At 56.1% G+C, this 14,561-nt stretch overlaps 2 protein-coding genes across 2 annotated transcripts; both read left to right on the top strand.

The window, feature by feature from the left end:
• Positions 1-6,962: 6,962 nt before the first annotated feature.
• On the top strand, positions 6,963-7,982 carry ColSpa_03287 (uncharacterized protein; the record flags this gene model as incomplete). The annotated part of the gene is made up of 1 exon (XM_049269499.1): positions 6,963-7,982. The coding sequence occupies one exon, from the start codon at positions 6,963-6,965 to the stop codon at positions 7,980-7,982; it is 1,020 nt and encodes a 339-aa protein (XP_049125456.1).
• Positions 7,983-8,787: 805 nt separating this feature from the next.
• ColSpa_03286 (regulator of V-ATPase in vacuolar membrane protein 1) lies at positions 8,788-12,301 on the top strand (the record flags this gene model as incomplete). Its single annotated transcript, XM_049269498.1, has 2 exons — positions 8,788-8,812; positions 8,916-12,301. The coding sequence occupies 2 exons, from the start codon at positions 8,788-8,790 to the stop codon at positions 12,299-12,301; spliced, it is 3,411 nt and encodes a 1,136-aa protein (XP_049125455.1).
• Positions 12,302-14,561: the final 2,260 nt, after the last annotated feature.

Here is a 14,561-nt window from a genome sequence, read left to right as displayed (position 1 = left end):
CAAAGAGGAAGTCGAGTCCCGTCCGGTCCCTCTGAATTCAACCCAATCCAGTCTAATCCCAGTGGCGCCGCCCGGTTGTCCCAAGGTCTTGGTTTGGCGGCTGGGTGCTGGGTTGCTTTTGCCAAGGATCCAAAGACGGAGTTGGAGCAGCTTTTTTGGGGTGGAGAGAGAAAGAGAGAGGAGGGGTGGAAATGGTCTCAAGGAGGAGCAGGAAGCAGATGCTGTCTCGCTATTTTTCTTGTCACTGTCTTTCTTCCCTGTCGAAATGGCGCCTGAAACTCGTCGGGTGTGCTGACCCAGTGGGCTGGGCTGACCCGACCAAGGTTTTTCTGGTACGCTTGTCTCTTTCTATTGTCTGTGCTGCTTTTCTCTAGGGGCTCTCTGCTCTCTGAGCTGCCGAGGGAGCTAGTCCACCTCAATTTGCCTTGCTCTGCAATACGTTGGGCAGGGAGATGACCTTACAAGGAGACAAGGGAGGGTGGATGGGATATATTGGGTTGGGCAGAGACCAAAGACGGTTGCTTGGGTGCTTATCTATGTCAACCTTGCGTGGGACGTTGATAGAGGGGAGAGCATTGTGCGGTATTGATAATGAATGGGGGCCAACCCAGGTGCCTGGATGAAGCAGGACGAGGCAAAGGGTAGAAAGCGCTTGGATGGTGCTCGACCCCTGTGTCGATGTTGGATGATGCGAACTCTAGCGCAGGACAGGAGACAAGGTTGAGACGGAGACAAGAGATGTGCGCGGATGGAGCAACCGAACAACTTGGCAGGATGCAGATCAGCTTGGTCGTCAGTCAGCGACAAAAGTCGGGGAGACGGGATGGCCTCCCCCCAAAGATTGAGGCAGCTAGGTAGCTGAAGTAGTGTTGTGTTTTGAAATAAAGTACAGCAATGTACCTTGGAAAGGGTCGCTCTCGATGGTCATCGTCAAGCGCTCGAGCTATGAACAATCAACCTCGTGCGCGTGTAGCGCGATGTAGGCAAGCAGTTCCATTGAGTTGATGCATAGGATACCATGTGTGCTGGCAGCGTATTTCTTGCCCAGAGAGGACCCTCACTTCTGTCACATCCAGAGCCCATGCTGACTTTGGCCGGGGCCCAATATACTAACTAGTCTGAAGCTCAAGTGTCCTATCCAAGTGGAAGCCCGGTAAGATCAGATGCGGTGCAGCTCGGCGCAGGACAGCATAAAAGGCAATGCAGCACCAGGATTGGACCGTTATGTGGCATTTGCACGCTGTTGGAAGTTCCCGTATGCACCTCAACGGTGACTGATGCAGTTCGTGCTGCTCGGGAACAAGGGATTGAAAGCAAAGAAAACTCCAAAAAACCCCGACCGGGTGCCAATTGGGTCGCTGACTGGGTGTGAGACGACTCCGCCCGCAGATAGACCCGGCCTGGGCTCTCCTCCACCGCACCGCTTGCACTTGGGGACAACTCAGGTGTTGCATCCCGCGGAGAGACGCAAGTACCCCTTCACAGTTTGTTTGTGCAGAGGAACATGTTCCTCTCGCCACCCGTCTCCCCTCATCCTCCACAGTCCCGCTTCCACTGCACCAGGAATGGATTCGAGGCTCCTCCCCAGTGACGACACCTGGCGTCGAGTAGCTGTCCACCGTCTTTTCTTAGCGCAAGGGTTTTGCTGACCATGTAAACCGCCGGTCTCTGCACTTGTTGGCGCCTGTACGGAGAACCAGACCTTCCGCCAACGCGTGGTCAACTGTGGGTGGCGGCATTGCAGAGACCACAGGGTTTTCTAGGTAGTTCCTGGTCGTTGTAGGCACCTTGAGTTTGGGTTTGGGAGCCGGGCGGAGAGGAGAGGGGAGGAGGAGGAGGAGGGAGCAGGGCGAGACGAGACGAGAGGAGAGGGATGAAGGCGGAGGGGAATTGTGGGAAGCTGTGGAAGCACGAAAAGACCTGAGAAATGACCAATGCCTTTGGTCACGATGCGAAAGCCCTGGTGCGCCCCAAGGGGAGAGTCGAGCATGCTCCCGTCCGTCAACGCTGGCTTCCTCGCATCCCAATGGCTCGCAAGATATCCCACTGCCATCCTATCAGCTTGCCATGGCAGAGATGAGCTGTCGTCGCGCCGCGAAGTCGTTGATGGTTCGGCTCTGACCTCCGCTGACATCGTCCGAGCGATCCGCAAGCCCACATACTTGCCCACGTCTGTTTGATGGTGCCGCCTATCACCCTTCGAACCATCGTTGAACCCACGTATACGATGCCTTCTCCATCCTTTCGAGACTCCCAACCCCATCTCCATCCGGCTCCGGCACAGCGGTGCAAAGGTGCACTGACCGCCCCACACGGCCACGGCCACAAGCAACAAGTGGGCTGAGGCCGGAACAAGTGAGTCCAAGGTGAGGACGGCGTCCGATTTCTCGAGACAAGTTGCCGCGATGCCTCCCTTGGACATCTCCGGGATCGATAAATGGTAGACGACAGCAAGACTTCATGTAGCAGCCCTGCATTGCACCGCCGTGTGCTCTGTGGCATTGCTTGCCAACTGAGGTATCCCGATCCCGGCACCAATGGTTGCACATTCCAATGCAGCTCACATTCCTCCGCTGCGCTGTCCCCGCGCCGGCACGAACACGTGCTGCAGCTGGCTGCCGTGCAACAGTTGAGGGCCTCAAAAAAGGTGGGGGCTTGCTTACACGTTACTGAGATCAAACAGTCAGGAGTCTACGGTACCTAGGCCGCATCATATCGGCCGCGGTGTGCACGTGGCTGCAGGTTTGCGGCACTCTCCGTACCGCAAGCGTGATGCCGTCGGGAGCGCATGTAGCCAGAGCGATTCGATAGAAGCACCGGACACCTCCTAACGCGAAACCCCCCTCAAGCTATGCCCGATACACGCAGCATGTCGGATTTGTGTTTTTTTCGAAGCCCGGGATCGGTATCTCGGAGACCACACCACGAGCCGGCATACACATGCAAGATCATGCGGATGGGCAGATGTTTAGTAGTGTTGCTGCTGTGTACCGCGCGTCACCCGGGCTATGCCGCTTCGGAGGCATTGATTAGAGCCCCTCCGGGACATGAACCCGAACCAGCTATGGCTTGAAAGCGGAAGCCGGCCATAAAAAAAGCTGTGTAGTTACGCCTATATCGGGGGATGCGCTATTGCAGGCCTCCCCTGTCCCGTCAACAATGGAGGCAAGGAGGGGTCTCCCGCGAGGATGATTTCGCTCTTGCCGCTGAAACGGGTCTCGACTCGAGTTGACTTTTTTTCATCAGTCGAGGCTCTTGCAGTCGCGGCGTGAGGTGAGTGGGACGGAACAACCACATGCTTGGTGGCGTGGCTTTCCCAGTTTAAACACCATCCCCGTGGCATCTAGGAGCCGTTCGTTCCTCGACGTGTAGCGTTGCAGCTAAGACCGGCATATGGTGGTGGTCCAGGTACCGCCAAATAAAGAAATAAACGAAACACCGAGAGGCTCAGTAAGAATAGAGACTCATAGGGTATGGTACACAGATAGCGCTGATGCCAACATGCGTATGCCAAGAGAGGCACCGAAAAGTTCACCGTGCAGACGTTGTACAAGGAGTAGGGCATTGCGACGAACCAAACTCATGTCGAAGCTTCAAGGGTCCCCCGTTCGTCTCTCCACACGCCCACAAGCCAAAATCGAGGTTGGGCTGCCAGCTCCACGTTGGCGATGCAGACGACAAGCTTGGGTCACCGGGCCACGATGGGTTTCGCGGCCAAGTTGTCGTTTGCGAGAGCCGTCCACATGGCGTCAGGCTCGGAGCTATGGCGGGAGAGGGGCGCGACGTCACTGGACCCTGGGAGTAGTTTGTCGTGTTGTCAATATTCAGGACGAAAGGGAAACAAGCCCCATTCTTCGCCATTCAAAGCCCGGTCTGATAGGTGATGCCGCAGTCGCAGCGTAGCAACGATGGATAAGCTGCTGGGTCGTTTTCTCTCAAAAACCCTCCGCCGAGGCACAGGCAGGACGGGAGCTAGCAAGCCAGGCCCCGGCAGTCCTGGGGTTTTGAGCTCGACGGTTGTGGCGGTGATGGCATCGTCGACGCGTCGAGCGGGGATGGTTGCAAGTGGCTTCTTCGAGAAAGCTCGGCAACCTTAAAGGTTGAAGCTCTGTAGGTAGGTATTCGGGTTCGCCCCATATTGAACTGAGCCTTGAGTTGCGTGGTGTGGTTCGGCGCCGACAATCGGAAAGTGGTGGTGGTGGTGTTGGGTTGGGCGAAGTTTTCTAAATTTAGAGACGATGCGTGCATTCCGCCTCAACGGCTTTCTGGCTAGTGGGAATTGGGTAAAGTACGGTCTTGATTTCTAGGTAGGTAGAGTGGCGGGGAGCGGGGCCCTGAGTGGGCGATCTGGCGAGCCCCGAAAAACATGGCCAGCCACCATCATTACCACCTCGCCCACCCCGATTACCGGTTGCTACTAGTAGCGATGTATGTGTAGGTACGCTACCAATATGTTCCGTGGGGCTGAGCTCACCTCACACCACGCTCTGACCGACCCGAACACTGACGGCATTCGATAGAGGGCCAGGAGCCAGGACTGAGGTCCTCGAGGAAAGGATGTGGTCTCGGAACGTGGGTGATGGAAAATCCGGTGCCAAGTTGCTCGAGAATTGCAAAAGGGCGCGCTAGTACGTGCTGGTTTCTCTCCACGCCGTGTCGGCGGTCGATAAACACAAGAGCTGAGCCTCCGCAGGATGACGAACCCCTGGGCCACTTAAAATTGCGTAGACGTATGGAGCCCGGCTTGCTGCTTGGACGTGTCAGACTGCGAGACTGGTGTCGATCAAGGCAAATCGTACATGTAGATGTGACTCTGCAAGCCAGGTTTGACGGGTGTTGTTTTGATCTTCACTCGTCGGTCAACTGAGCAACAGGCCACCGATCGTCTGCTCATGGATGGCGATTGACACCCTAATCTTGCTAGCGATGGCAGGGAAGAAGCACTCATTTGTTGATGGGATTTCTGAGAGGCTGGCATCCAGTAGTTCATGTTTCTCGAAACCTTGGGAAATGTCATGTTTCTGTACACAGTGTGGCGGCTGCTATGTGTGTGCTCGTTCCATCTGAAGTTTCTGAGGTTCTGGAAGTCCGACCGGCACAAGTCCAAGGGCGAATGAGAGACACGAAGAGCAGGACGCGTACGACGATGTGAAGAGGCAGCACAGCAGAGGGCAGAAACGTCCCAAGGCCGCCGCCAGCTCGGGAGCTGCTCGGGAATAGTCTGAAGGCCTGCATTGCAATACCTAGGTAGCAGGCCTGTAAGCATCCAGCTGGCGACGCCGCGAACACAGTCTGGAGTATAGCAGGGGGCACTAGGCAATTCAGCTCTTGGTGTTTTCTTGGCCCGGCTTGGGCCCTAATCAATCTGCGGCAGCCTCTCAATGGGCGCGATTCGAGATTGCAGTGGCCTTCCATCCCGCAGGCTCCAGCAATCTCTGCAGACATGACGGCTTCGGTCTGTACACTGCAATGAAGTGCCGCGTGTGGAAGAGCAGTCGAATACAGAGTCGGATGGTCTCGTCGGCGAAAGGCTGTAAGAGGAGAGGGCTGATATTCCCGGGCTCTAAGCTGGACGAGCAAGGTTTGACGCCAGTGTCAGAAAGTACCCGTGCGCAGGCAGCACAGCCAGACAGTACCTCTCGCTGGCGTCACCAGTCCTCTCTGCCCTACGGATGGATATCCCTTGCCAGTGTCAGCATCCTCCGTAGCCAGGACTTTGTGCCCATGCTCTCCCGTCTCTCTGGAATCCCCATCGTCCGTCGAGGCTTGTCACCTTTCCGGACGTTACCAGCAGATTGCGGAATAGGCGCTGCATCGGTCATCTCCAGGACCCAAAGCCAAGACGGCATTTAGAGTGCCTTACTGATACGTACGGGCATGGGTGATGATTCGGGCGTTGCGTTCCGTGCTGTGTTCTCGCACGGCATGTGGGAGGGAATCACCAAGGATGAGAGAGTGTTTGAGTCCACCCCGCACCACCTTTCTCGCTGGCTCTTGTCACTGGCTCAGGCTTCTTCTGCCTCTCAACGCCGTTGCTCGGTCGAGGGATCCTCCAGGGGTCATGGGTGTTCCCAGGAGGAGCGGGGGCTGAGTCGTGGCCGCTAGGTACTTAGTTGTGTGGAGGCGGACTGCAGCCCGTCAGCAACGCAATATCGACTTCGGCAGCGCCAGCCAGCCAACAGTAGTACCTACATGGTAACCTATACGGTAGTGCAGCAGCCCAAGAGAAGGTTGACGGGAGGAGGCAAGTCGAGGTACCCGGGTACCTTGCGAGTCTTGCTTTTGCCCATACCGGGGACCCGTCTGCCGCAGGCTGAGCTCACCCGGTGTCTCTCTCCCGCCCACTCGCTCCAAGCTCACTCACCCAGGTGCGGTGCTGCGCATCACCGCGCGGTGCTCCAGCTGCGTAGGTAGTGGACAGCCAACTGCGTAGAGCTGCGCATCCCATCCGTCCCATCTCCACCAAAAAAATTCGTTGCTGCGCGCATGTACTCGGTACTGCGCCACGTCCACGTCCCTGTCCATGTCCCGTTCGCTGTCCCACCCCCAACCTGCTGCTGCTGCTGCTGCTGCTGCTGCCCTGCGCCTTCTTGCACGTACTGTACCTTACAGCCAAAGTACGTAACCGCTCCTCGCAACTGCTCCGTCCTCGTCTGTTTTATAAACATCGGCGCTCGTCCGTCTTGTGTCAGCCTCTTGCCTCTCACACTCATCACCCCCATATCCGTTTGCCTCTCTAACCTATACAATCCTCTTAAAGGGTCCCTCATCACCGCCCTTTGCTCCTTCGCTACCCATCCCTCCTCTTTTGCTCCATCTACCAGCGACCGTTTCTTTCTTGGACACTTTCGTTGAAGATACCCCGACGACCCACTTACCGGAATCGGCCTATCTCTAAACAACCACAACTTCTCGACTCTCCGATCAGATCCTAGGAACACTACAGCACCAAGATAGCAAAAATGGGCGTCGGTCGGGTTATCTGCGTGGCTCTGCCGTTCATCCTCACTGTCGGCTCTCTCATTTTCCTTCTGGTGGCCGCCCTCGGTGGCGTCTCCAACAAGGACCTGTACATGTTCCGCGTCAACCTTACAGACTTGGAGATCAACCCTGCCTCGGTATCAAGTATAGTTTCCCGAGACGTCAACGCCGTCAACTTTGGCAGCTACCACGACCGCTCTCTGCTTACCGCCGACGGCGACAACACCATCACCAAGGCTGCCACCGATGGCACCCAGACGAGCAACATCACTGCTGCCGACCTCGGCCTGGGCAACCTCTACGACATTGCTCTCTGGGGCTACTGCACCACCGACACCAACGGCGACAAGACCTGCACCAAGGCCAAGTTCGACTGGGCTGCCGACTACCTCAACACCTCGACCCTTGAGACCATTGGCACTGCTGCCGGCCGCAAGATTGAGCTCCCCGATGAGGTGACGACTGCTCTCTCCGCCTTCAAGACGGCCACCAAGTGGACCCAGGTTGCCTACATCATCGCCTTCATTGCTCTGGGTCTCGAGATCGTCTTTGGCATCTTTGCCAACTGCACCCGCGCCATGTCATGCATCACCTTCCTCGTCGCCTCGGTCGCTTCTCTCGCCGTCTGCGCCTCCGCTGCTCTGTCTACCGCCATGTCCGTTATCGTTGTCGGCGCCGTCGAGGGCACCGCCAAGTTCTACGGCGTCTCTGCAGGCTTCAACAACAGCTTCCTCGCCCTCGTCTGGATCTCTGCCGCCATGGCTCTCGGCGCCGGCTTCTTCTGGATGTTCACCATCTGCTGCTGCGCCCCCAACCACACCAAGAAGGCCAAGCGCAACAGCGACGGCGAGAAGCTCCTGCCCCAGGCCGCCACCTACCAGCCCATCCAAGAGGAGAACGGTTACTACAAGCAGCAGCAGGCCGCTCAGTACGGTGCTCCCCGCTACGCCAGCGGCGCCCGTGGGGACATGGCCTACGAGCCTTACTCCCACCGTTCTTAAGTTCTAAGGCCTTTGTAATATGGCGATAACCGCTGCGCAAAGCTTGGGTTGTTTATGAATCTGGCAACTTTTCCTTTTATTCTACTCATTTCGGCATTGTTGGCGTTGGGTAACGGCTCACTCTCATGAGGACGAACGACACGCACAGAGGTGGACATGAATGTTTATTCTGGCGACGGAGGAGAAGATCGTCAGGGGGGGGTGATGACGATTGCAATGGATTTGAGGGATTCCCGTGGATTTGGAGATACCCTTCCAGGCTTTATTGTCTATAGACTTCAAACGTGCTTATTAAAGCAATCAAAAACATACTAGAGTTTTACAACACTTGCTTGTGTCGTCTTGCAAAAACGTGCGTTTCATGTGACAGCTTCGCCATGAATTGAATCGTGACATGCATCCATCTATCTGGTGTGGTTGGGGCGGGACAACCTTCCACAACGTGCATTCTTGCGGTTATTGGCACTGTCGAAGGAATGCCTCAAATTTTCTCTCAAAACCACACCGAAGGAGAAAAAAAAAACTCCACTAGGCGACAGAGGGGTCGGATGACTCGATCCACCACATACACCCAACTACATGCATCCTGTTGCTGACGGAGGATGCCCTCTTCTACACCAGCTCAGCTCAGCCGCAAAGAACTAGCATCATGATCCTGGGTCCCTAGGCAACCTTTTCACAAGAAACGCGCTCACTTGTGCCATTCACTCCCCCAGAGGCTAAGACAACCCCTGTGTTGAGACTTTGAGAGTCAGATAATACCTGACTTGGGCAGGCCTAGTTCGGCGGCTGCCCGCTCTTCCCCATGAACCAAACCATCCATGCAGTTAGTAATTGAGGCCACTCTTGAATTCTCAAATGGGTTTTCGGTCTTCTATGAGAGAGCCCGAGAAATGGACTAGCTGACTGAGGAACAAACGCAGTCATCCGTAGCCCGGCCCCTACGGCGGGACCACTACCTCACCCCGGTCACCGGCCTCAGCTTCTTCAAAGCTAAAGACCATGAGACGTATATCCTCGCCGGTGAGGACTCGGAGCTGAAAATCTACGACACTGAAGGGCGGCTGCGCGGCCAGCTCAAGATCTTCCGCGCCCAGCCCATTCATGGCATTCACGTCAGTGCCGGCGGAGAGGACAGCCAGCAACGGCGGCATGTGCTCCTCTGGGGAAACCAAGCGGTGACTGTGATCCCCGCCAGCGTTGTTGAGGAGCTCATCCTTCGCGATGGAAAAAAGGATGAGCCCTCGACGCCGCTGGACATTGTGGAGGCTAAGGCGCCGGACTGGATCTACGACGGCGTCATCTCGCCCAAGGAGCCGGGCCGCGGTGTACTCGTCACGGCGCACAACGAAGTCCTCGAGTTTTTCATCGGAGATGACGGCAGAGCGCTCGAGTTCGGTCGCATCATCTCGCCCTCGCGGCCGATCTTGTACTCGGCAAACCTCACCTGGATATCAGAGACCTCGGTGCTCGTAGCCGGGGGCACCGTCTTTGGTGAAATCATTGTCTGGAAATGCCACTTCTCCGGCGATATGGCGGAGCCGGAAAAGAAGCCGTGGAGCGAGGTCTTGTTCGTGTTCACCGGTCACGAGGGCTCCATCTTTGGCGTGGACATCTCCTCCGAGGTCGACATCGGGAACGGCAGGAAGGCGAGACTGCTAGCCAGTTGCAGCGACGACAGGACGATACGAATCTGGGATATCACTGAGAGGCCCGAGGCGCCGCGGTTGCAGTATGATGCCTTTGGCGAAGCTCGGGAGACAGGGTTTGGTGGTGCGGCCGCAGCAGCAGCCGCGGCAGCCGCGGATCTCACTGCGACGCAGGTCGCGTCCAGCGCACCCCTGGCCATGGCCATGGGCCACATCTCGCGCATCTGGCACGTCAGGTTCCCGCAGACGTTGGGTGAGCTGGCCCGAGGTTCGGCCACAACGGTGTACTCCTTTGGTGAGGACTCAACATTGCAAACCTGGTCCCTAGAGATCAACGTCGAACAGTGGCGGCGGAGGTCGCTTACCCCTGCGACCGCGGATGAGGTCCAAGTCGGGGCCAAGATCACGCATACGGAGACGTACGCCCGCCACGACGGCAAGCATATCTGGGCCACGGCGCTCACGGAGACGGCTGGCGGCGAGGTGGTGGTTGCCACTGGCGGGGCCGATAGTAAGATCAACCTCCTCTCGGACCGCTCGCGCACGGTTAGTGATGGGATGTCCAACGTGAAGGACCTGCCGAGCGAGCTGCGCACTTTGGTGATGCGGGACGTGATCGGCAAGCTGCCGGCCCGGAACCCCGACTTTGCGATCCCGTCGGAGGTGAAGGAGGCGTTCCACCGGTTCGCATTCATCTCTAGGGAAGCCCTGCTCGCGACGAGCACCACCGGCCGTCTCCTAGTCGGCACGTTCGGGGCGGAGCTGACGTGGTCCGAGGTCGGGACCGATGCGGAGACGCTGCAGTCGCTGAGGGCTTGCACGAGCTTGAAGAGCCCGGCGCCCGGTGTGGCGCTGCTGGGCACGGCGAGCAAGAGGGTTTTCCTCTACAAGGACTCGGCCATCCAGCAGATTGGTACGGTGCCTGGAAAGATTGCCGACATCTTTTGCTTGAGCGACGCTTCAGGGGCGTCGAAGCTAGAGTTCCTCGTCACCATGCTGGGAGGCGAGGAGGCCATGCAAATTCTGACACTGGACCTCGAGACTCTCACGATAACCTCCATGGTCCCGGTTCCCGAGCTTGATAGCAGGTTCGTCGTCACGGCCGCCTGCCAGGTGAACGACCTCCTCTTCCTCGGCTCCCGCCACGGTTACATGTCCGTCTTCCGCCGCACCGACGGCCAGCTCAGCACGCTCGCAGCGCCGGACAGGCGTACCAACGACGCCATAACCTCCATCAACCCCCTCCCGACCTCGTCCTCTTGTTCTGCAACATCTCACATCATCACGACAAGCCGCGACGGGAACTACCGCATCTACGAAGTCTCCCCCGCAGCCTCCTCGTCCCCCATCCGCCTCCGCCACGAGACGGCCCCTACCGCAGTCCCCAACCTCGAAGACGCCTGGCTCGCCGAAACAGACCTCATCCTCTGCGGCTTCCGCAGCAAGAACTTCATCGTCTGGAACGAGACGCGTCACGAGGAGCTCCTCCGCGTCGACTGCGGCGGCGCGCACCGCGCCTTCGCCTACACCCCGCAAGTTGGCGGAAGGGGCGGCGGCCTGCGCTTCGTCTTCAACAAGGCCGCTACACTGGGCGTCTACGTGCAGCCGCACGCCTCCGCCGCCGTCGTCAACCACCGCACCCTCAAGCGCGGCTCGCACGGGCGCGAGGTCCGCACCATTGCGTACTCTGGGCGTCGATACATTGCTACGGGCGCCGAGGACACGGCGATTCGCATCTGGGAGTACGCCGCCGTCCCGGAGTCATCATCGAGACGGGAACTACGCTGCGTCAAGGTCATTAAGGTGCACACCGCCGGTCTGCAGTCCCTCAGGTGGCTCGGCGAGGAGCTGCTCTTCAGCTGCAGCGGCAACGAGGAGTTCATGGTCTGGCGGGCGACCGACCTCGGCGACGTGGCCGGGCTGGGTCTCATGCGCGAGGCGGTGTTTGCGGACAGGAGCGCGGACGGGGATCTCAGAATCACGAGCTTCGACGTCGAGAGGTTGGAAGACGGGGCCGCCGCCATTACGATGGCGTTCTCGAACTCGTTTGTCAAGACGTATCGGTATACGGCCGACGACGGCTTCGAGCTCCTGTTCAAGGGGCAGTATACCGGGGCGTGTCTGACGCAGGCACGGCATCTCCGAGTCAGGGACGGGGTGTTTGACGTCGTCACTGCCGCGACGGACGGGTGCCTTGCCGTCTGGCGGTCGGCGGGGGCTGAGTATGTCCTCCGGCACACAGCGCGGGTTCACCAGAGCAGCGTCAAAGCTCTCGACGTACATTCTTCGTCTGCGGACAAGGTCGTAATTCTTACAGGAGGCGACGACAACGCGCTGGGCATCACGACGCTCGACTTGTCAGCCGACGGCGGCTTTGCGCCGGTAGCCAGGGCGGGTGTTAGGAAGGCCCACGCGGCGGCCATCAACGGGCTTACGGTCCTGAGAGCGACGGAGGACAACAAGGAAGTGGTCTTGGCAACGGCGAGCAACGACCAGCGGGTCAAGATGTGGAAGCTTACGTGGCGCGGAGGCGTCGAGGAGGTCACGCTCGTCGCGGACGAGTACAGCGGCGTCGCGGACGCCGGTGACGTCGAGGTCATTGGGGACGGGAAGGTTGTTGTTGGCGGCGTTGGGCTGGAGGTTTGGGATTGGTCCAGGATGGATGGTTAATGGGAAAACCGGGGTTACGATGACCATGTGATAGAGAAAACAGGATTTGGGATACAGTGTGGTATGTTAAACATAGCCCACTTTGAAATCTGCCCAGCTTTGCTATAAAGTTTTTCCCTTCTTCGCCTTGAAATCTTCGCAAATAGGCAATACAGCTGTGTGCCAACCAGGCCAGAATTCGTCGTCGTGACATTTACTTACTGAGCCTAAACCTAATTTAAGCATGTTTAGCGGATAACGCAGGATATCCTGAGAAGACTATACCTAGAAGCATCTGACTTGAGGAGAAGCGAGCTAGGTATTGGGATATTTAAGGAGTAATTGACTGCGGCGTGGGAAGCTATCCCTTGGGAGAAAGTTCAGGCCATAGTCGAGTCACTACTGCGTCGCCTCGAAGCAGTTACTCACGCACAGGGCGGGTATACACGATACTTATTAGTAAATTCGGATCTTTAATTTACTATCTTGTTACCATACAAATAAAAAACTGATGGCTTTCTGGCCAGTTGAAGTGATGAGGTGATCATGTAGGTGGTTGGTGTTAGCCGGGGTGATCTCAGACTTTTGGGTCACACTGTAAATGAACTGCTATGTGACAACGTCCTCTACTGCATTGCTTGCTGTAAATCGGAGTACAAACGCGAAAGTCAAGTAGATATAGGCTATCGAAGCTTACGGTAGTCGTACAGTCAGGCTAGTCTTGTTTTCCATTACATCGATTTTCAAATACCATCGGTCTACTCGGCCAGGGAAGTGGTTACCGTTACCTGCATAGTATTCATTGAGGACCATGACCAGTGCCTGAGAATCCGAACGGCTCGAACAGTACGATATGCCCTAGCAAGGTGGGAAAGTCCACTATCGAGAATTTTATATTGTTCGATAGTATCGATTAAGCTCATATTTGTAGTCTCTTCACTCGTTCCTCTTCCTAAGCAACAGCAGCGAATATCCACTTTTTGTATGCAGAATCAAACAACATAGTGAAGGTCCAAAGAGCGTGTTTTTTTTCGGTCTGGAAATAAAGTAATAAATGTTTGACGATATGTGATGGCGGAGCAGCCGCAGAGCACTTATATACTTACTCTTTGCTGAAAATGAACCTAAAAGGCCTTACAACCCTCTTCGATCCTCGAGTTCCGTATGTTAATTAGAGAGCGGATTTAAGACATAATTCTTTTAGCCAAGTTTCAACAATTCTGTTGATATTATCGTCGGGATGTTTGGAAGGACTAGCTTTCCAGCCAGGCGGGCTAACAGCATGGCGATACCATTTTTACTGACTGGCGATCTACGAACGGGAAGTATCTTGGCCCCTCTGGCCAATGCAACAGCCAGACGAAAGGACTCGATGTGCTGGATTCTAGATCAGACCAATACGAAATTCCTACTGGCCGGTTTCCAAGGTGCTGCGCATAAGCGGCGACAACGGCCGTTTTGCGAAAGTCCACGGGCCTACCGCAGATTTGAACCTAGCGGAGGCCGCACCAGCCGAGTGGTTTCTTGCTGTGACCGAGAAACTGCTACAAGACAGACTGGTCTTAGTCGCAGAAGCTACCTTTTTAGTATGGATGTGGGCAAAATTGTTGTGTCGTCAGATATCCAGTGCTGATATCCGTGCTGCCCCTATTCAATCAAGTACCAAAAAAGCATAACTCTATCTCTATTCCATCCTTACCCCGAATTTATGGTTTCTAATGTCGTTATTTAGGCTAAAAGATAGATGCGACGAACACCAAGAACACCAAGAACACCAAGCAGCAAACGCTGCTTTTTGGTAAATGGGGGTCGATAGGGTTTGCTAGCATTCGATGGCATACAAGTTATTCATGTAATACATCCCGCTACTGATGGCACACAAACAGACTACCTGGCTCACGGGCAGAAATCACCGTCATGCAGCTCTGCAAAGCAACCCCTTAAGCAGCTCGTGACACAACTTGTAGAGCCCGTTGGTCAATAGCAGAGACTGGAAGTTGGAAACATGGCTTTGTTTTCTTTGTCTGCAACGATATGTTTTGTCTTGGCTAGGTCGAACTTGGATCGCATTGAAGCGTTGGTTCCTAGTCCCAGTGACATATCCGTAGAAGTCACAGAAAGGAGCGAACATCTTGTCAGGCAATAGAACGCGACCTGCACACTACTCAGATACGTCAAGTTGCTCAACTAGCCCCAATCACTTAGCTGTGAAGGTCATAGATATCTGCAAAGTCAAGTCTTCAACAATGCCTTAACCAGTTTTCATGTCACTGTCATCAAC

The sequence above is a fragment of the Colletotrichum spaethianum genome (genome assembly GCF_022836535.1).
Source record: "Colletotrichum spaethianum MAFF 239500 DNA, contig06, whole genome shotgun sequence".
Taxonomy (NCBI): domain Eukaryota; kingdom Fungi; phylum Ascomycota; class Sordariomycetes; order Glomerellales; family Glomerellaceae; genus Colletotrichum; species Colletotrichum spaethianum.
Note: the sequence above shows the minus strand (reverse complement) of the source record. Positions and strands in the feature narration are given on the sequence as shown.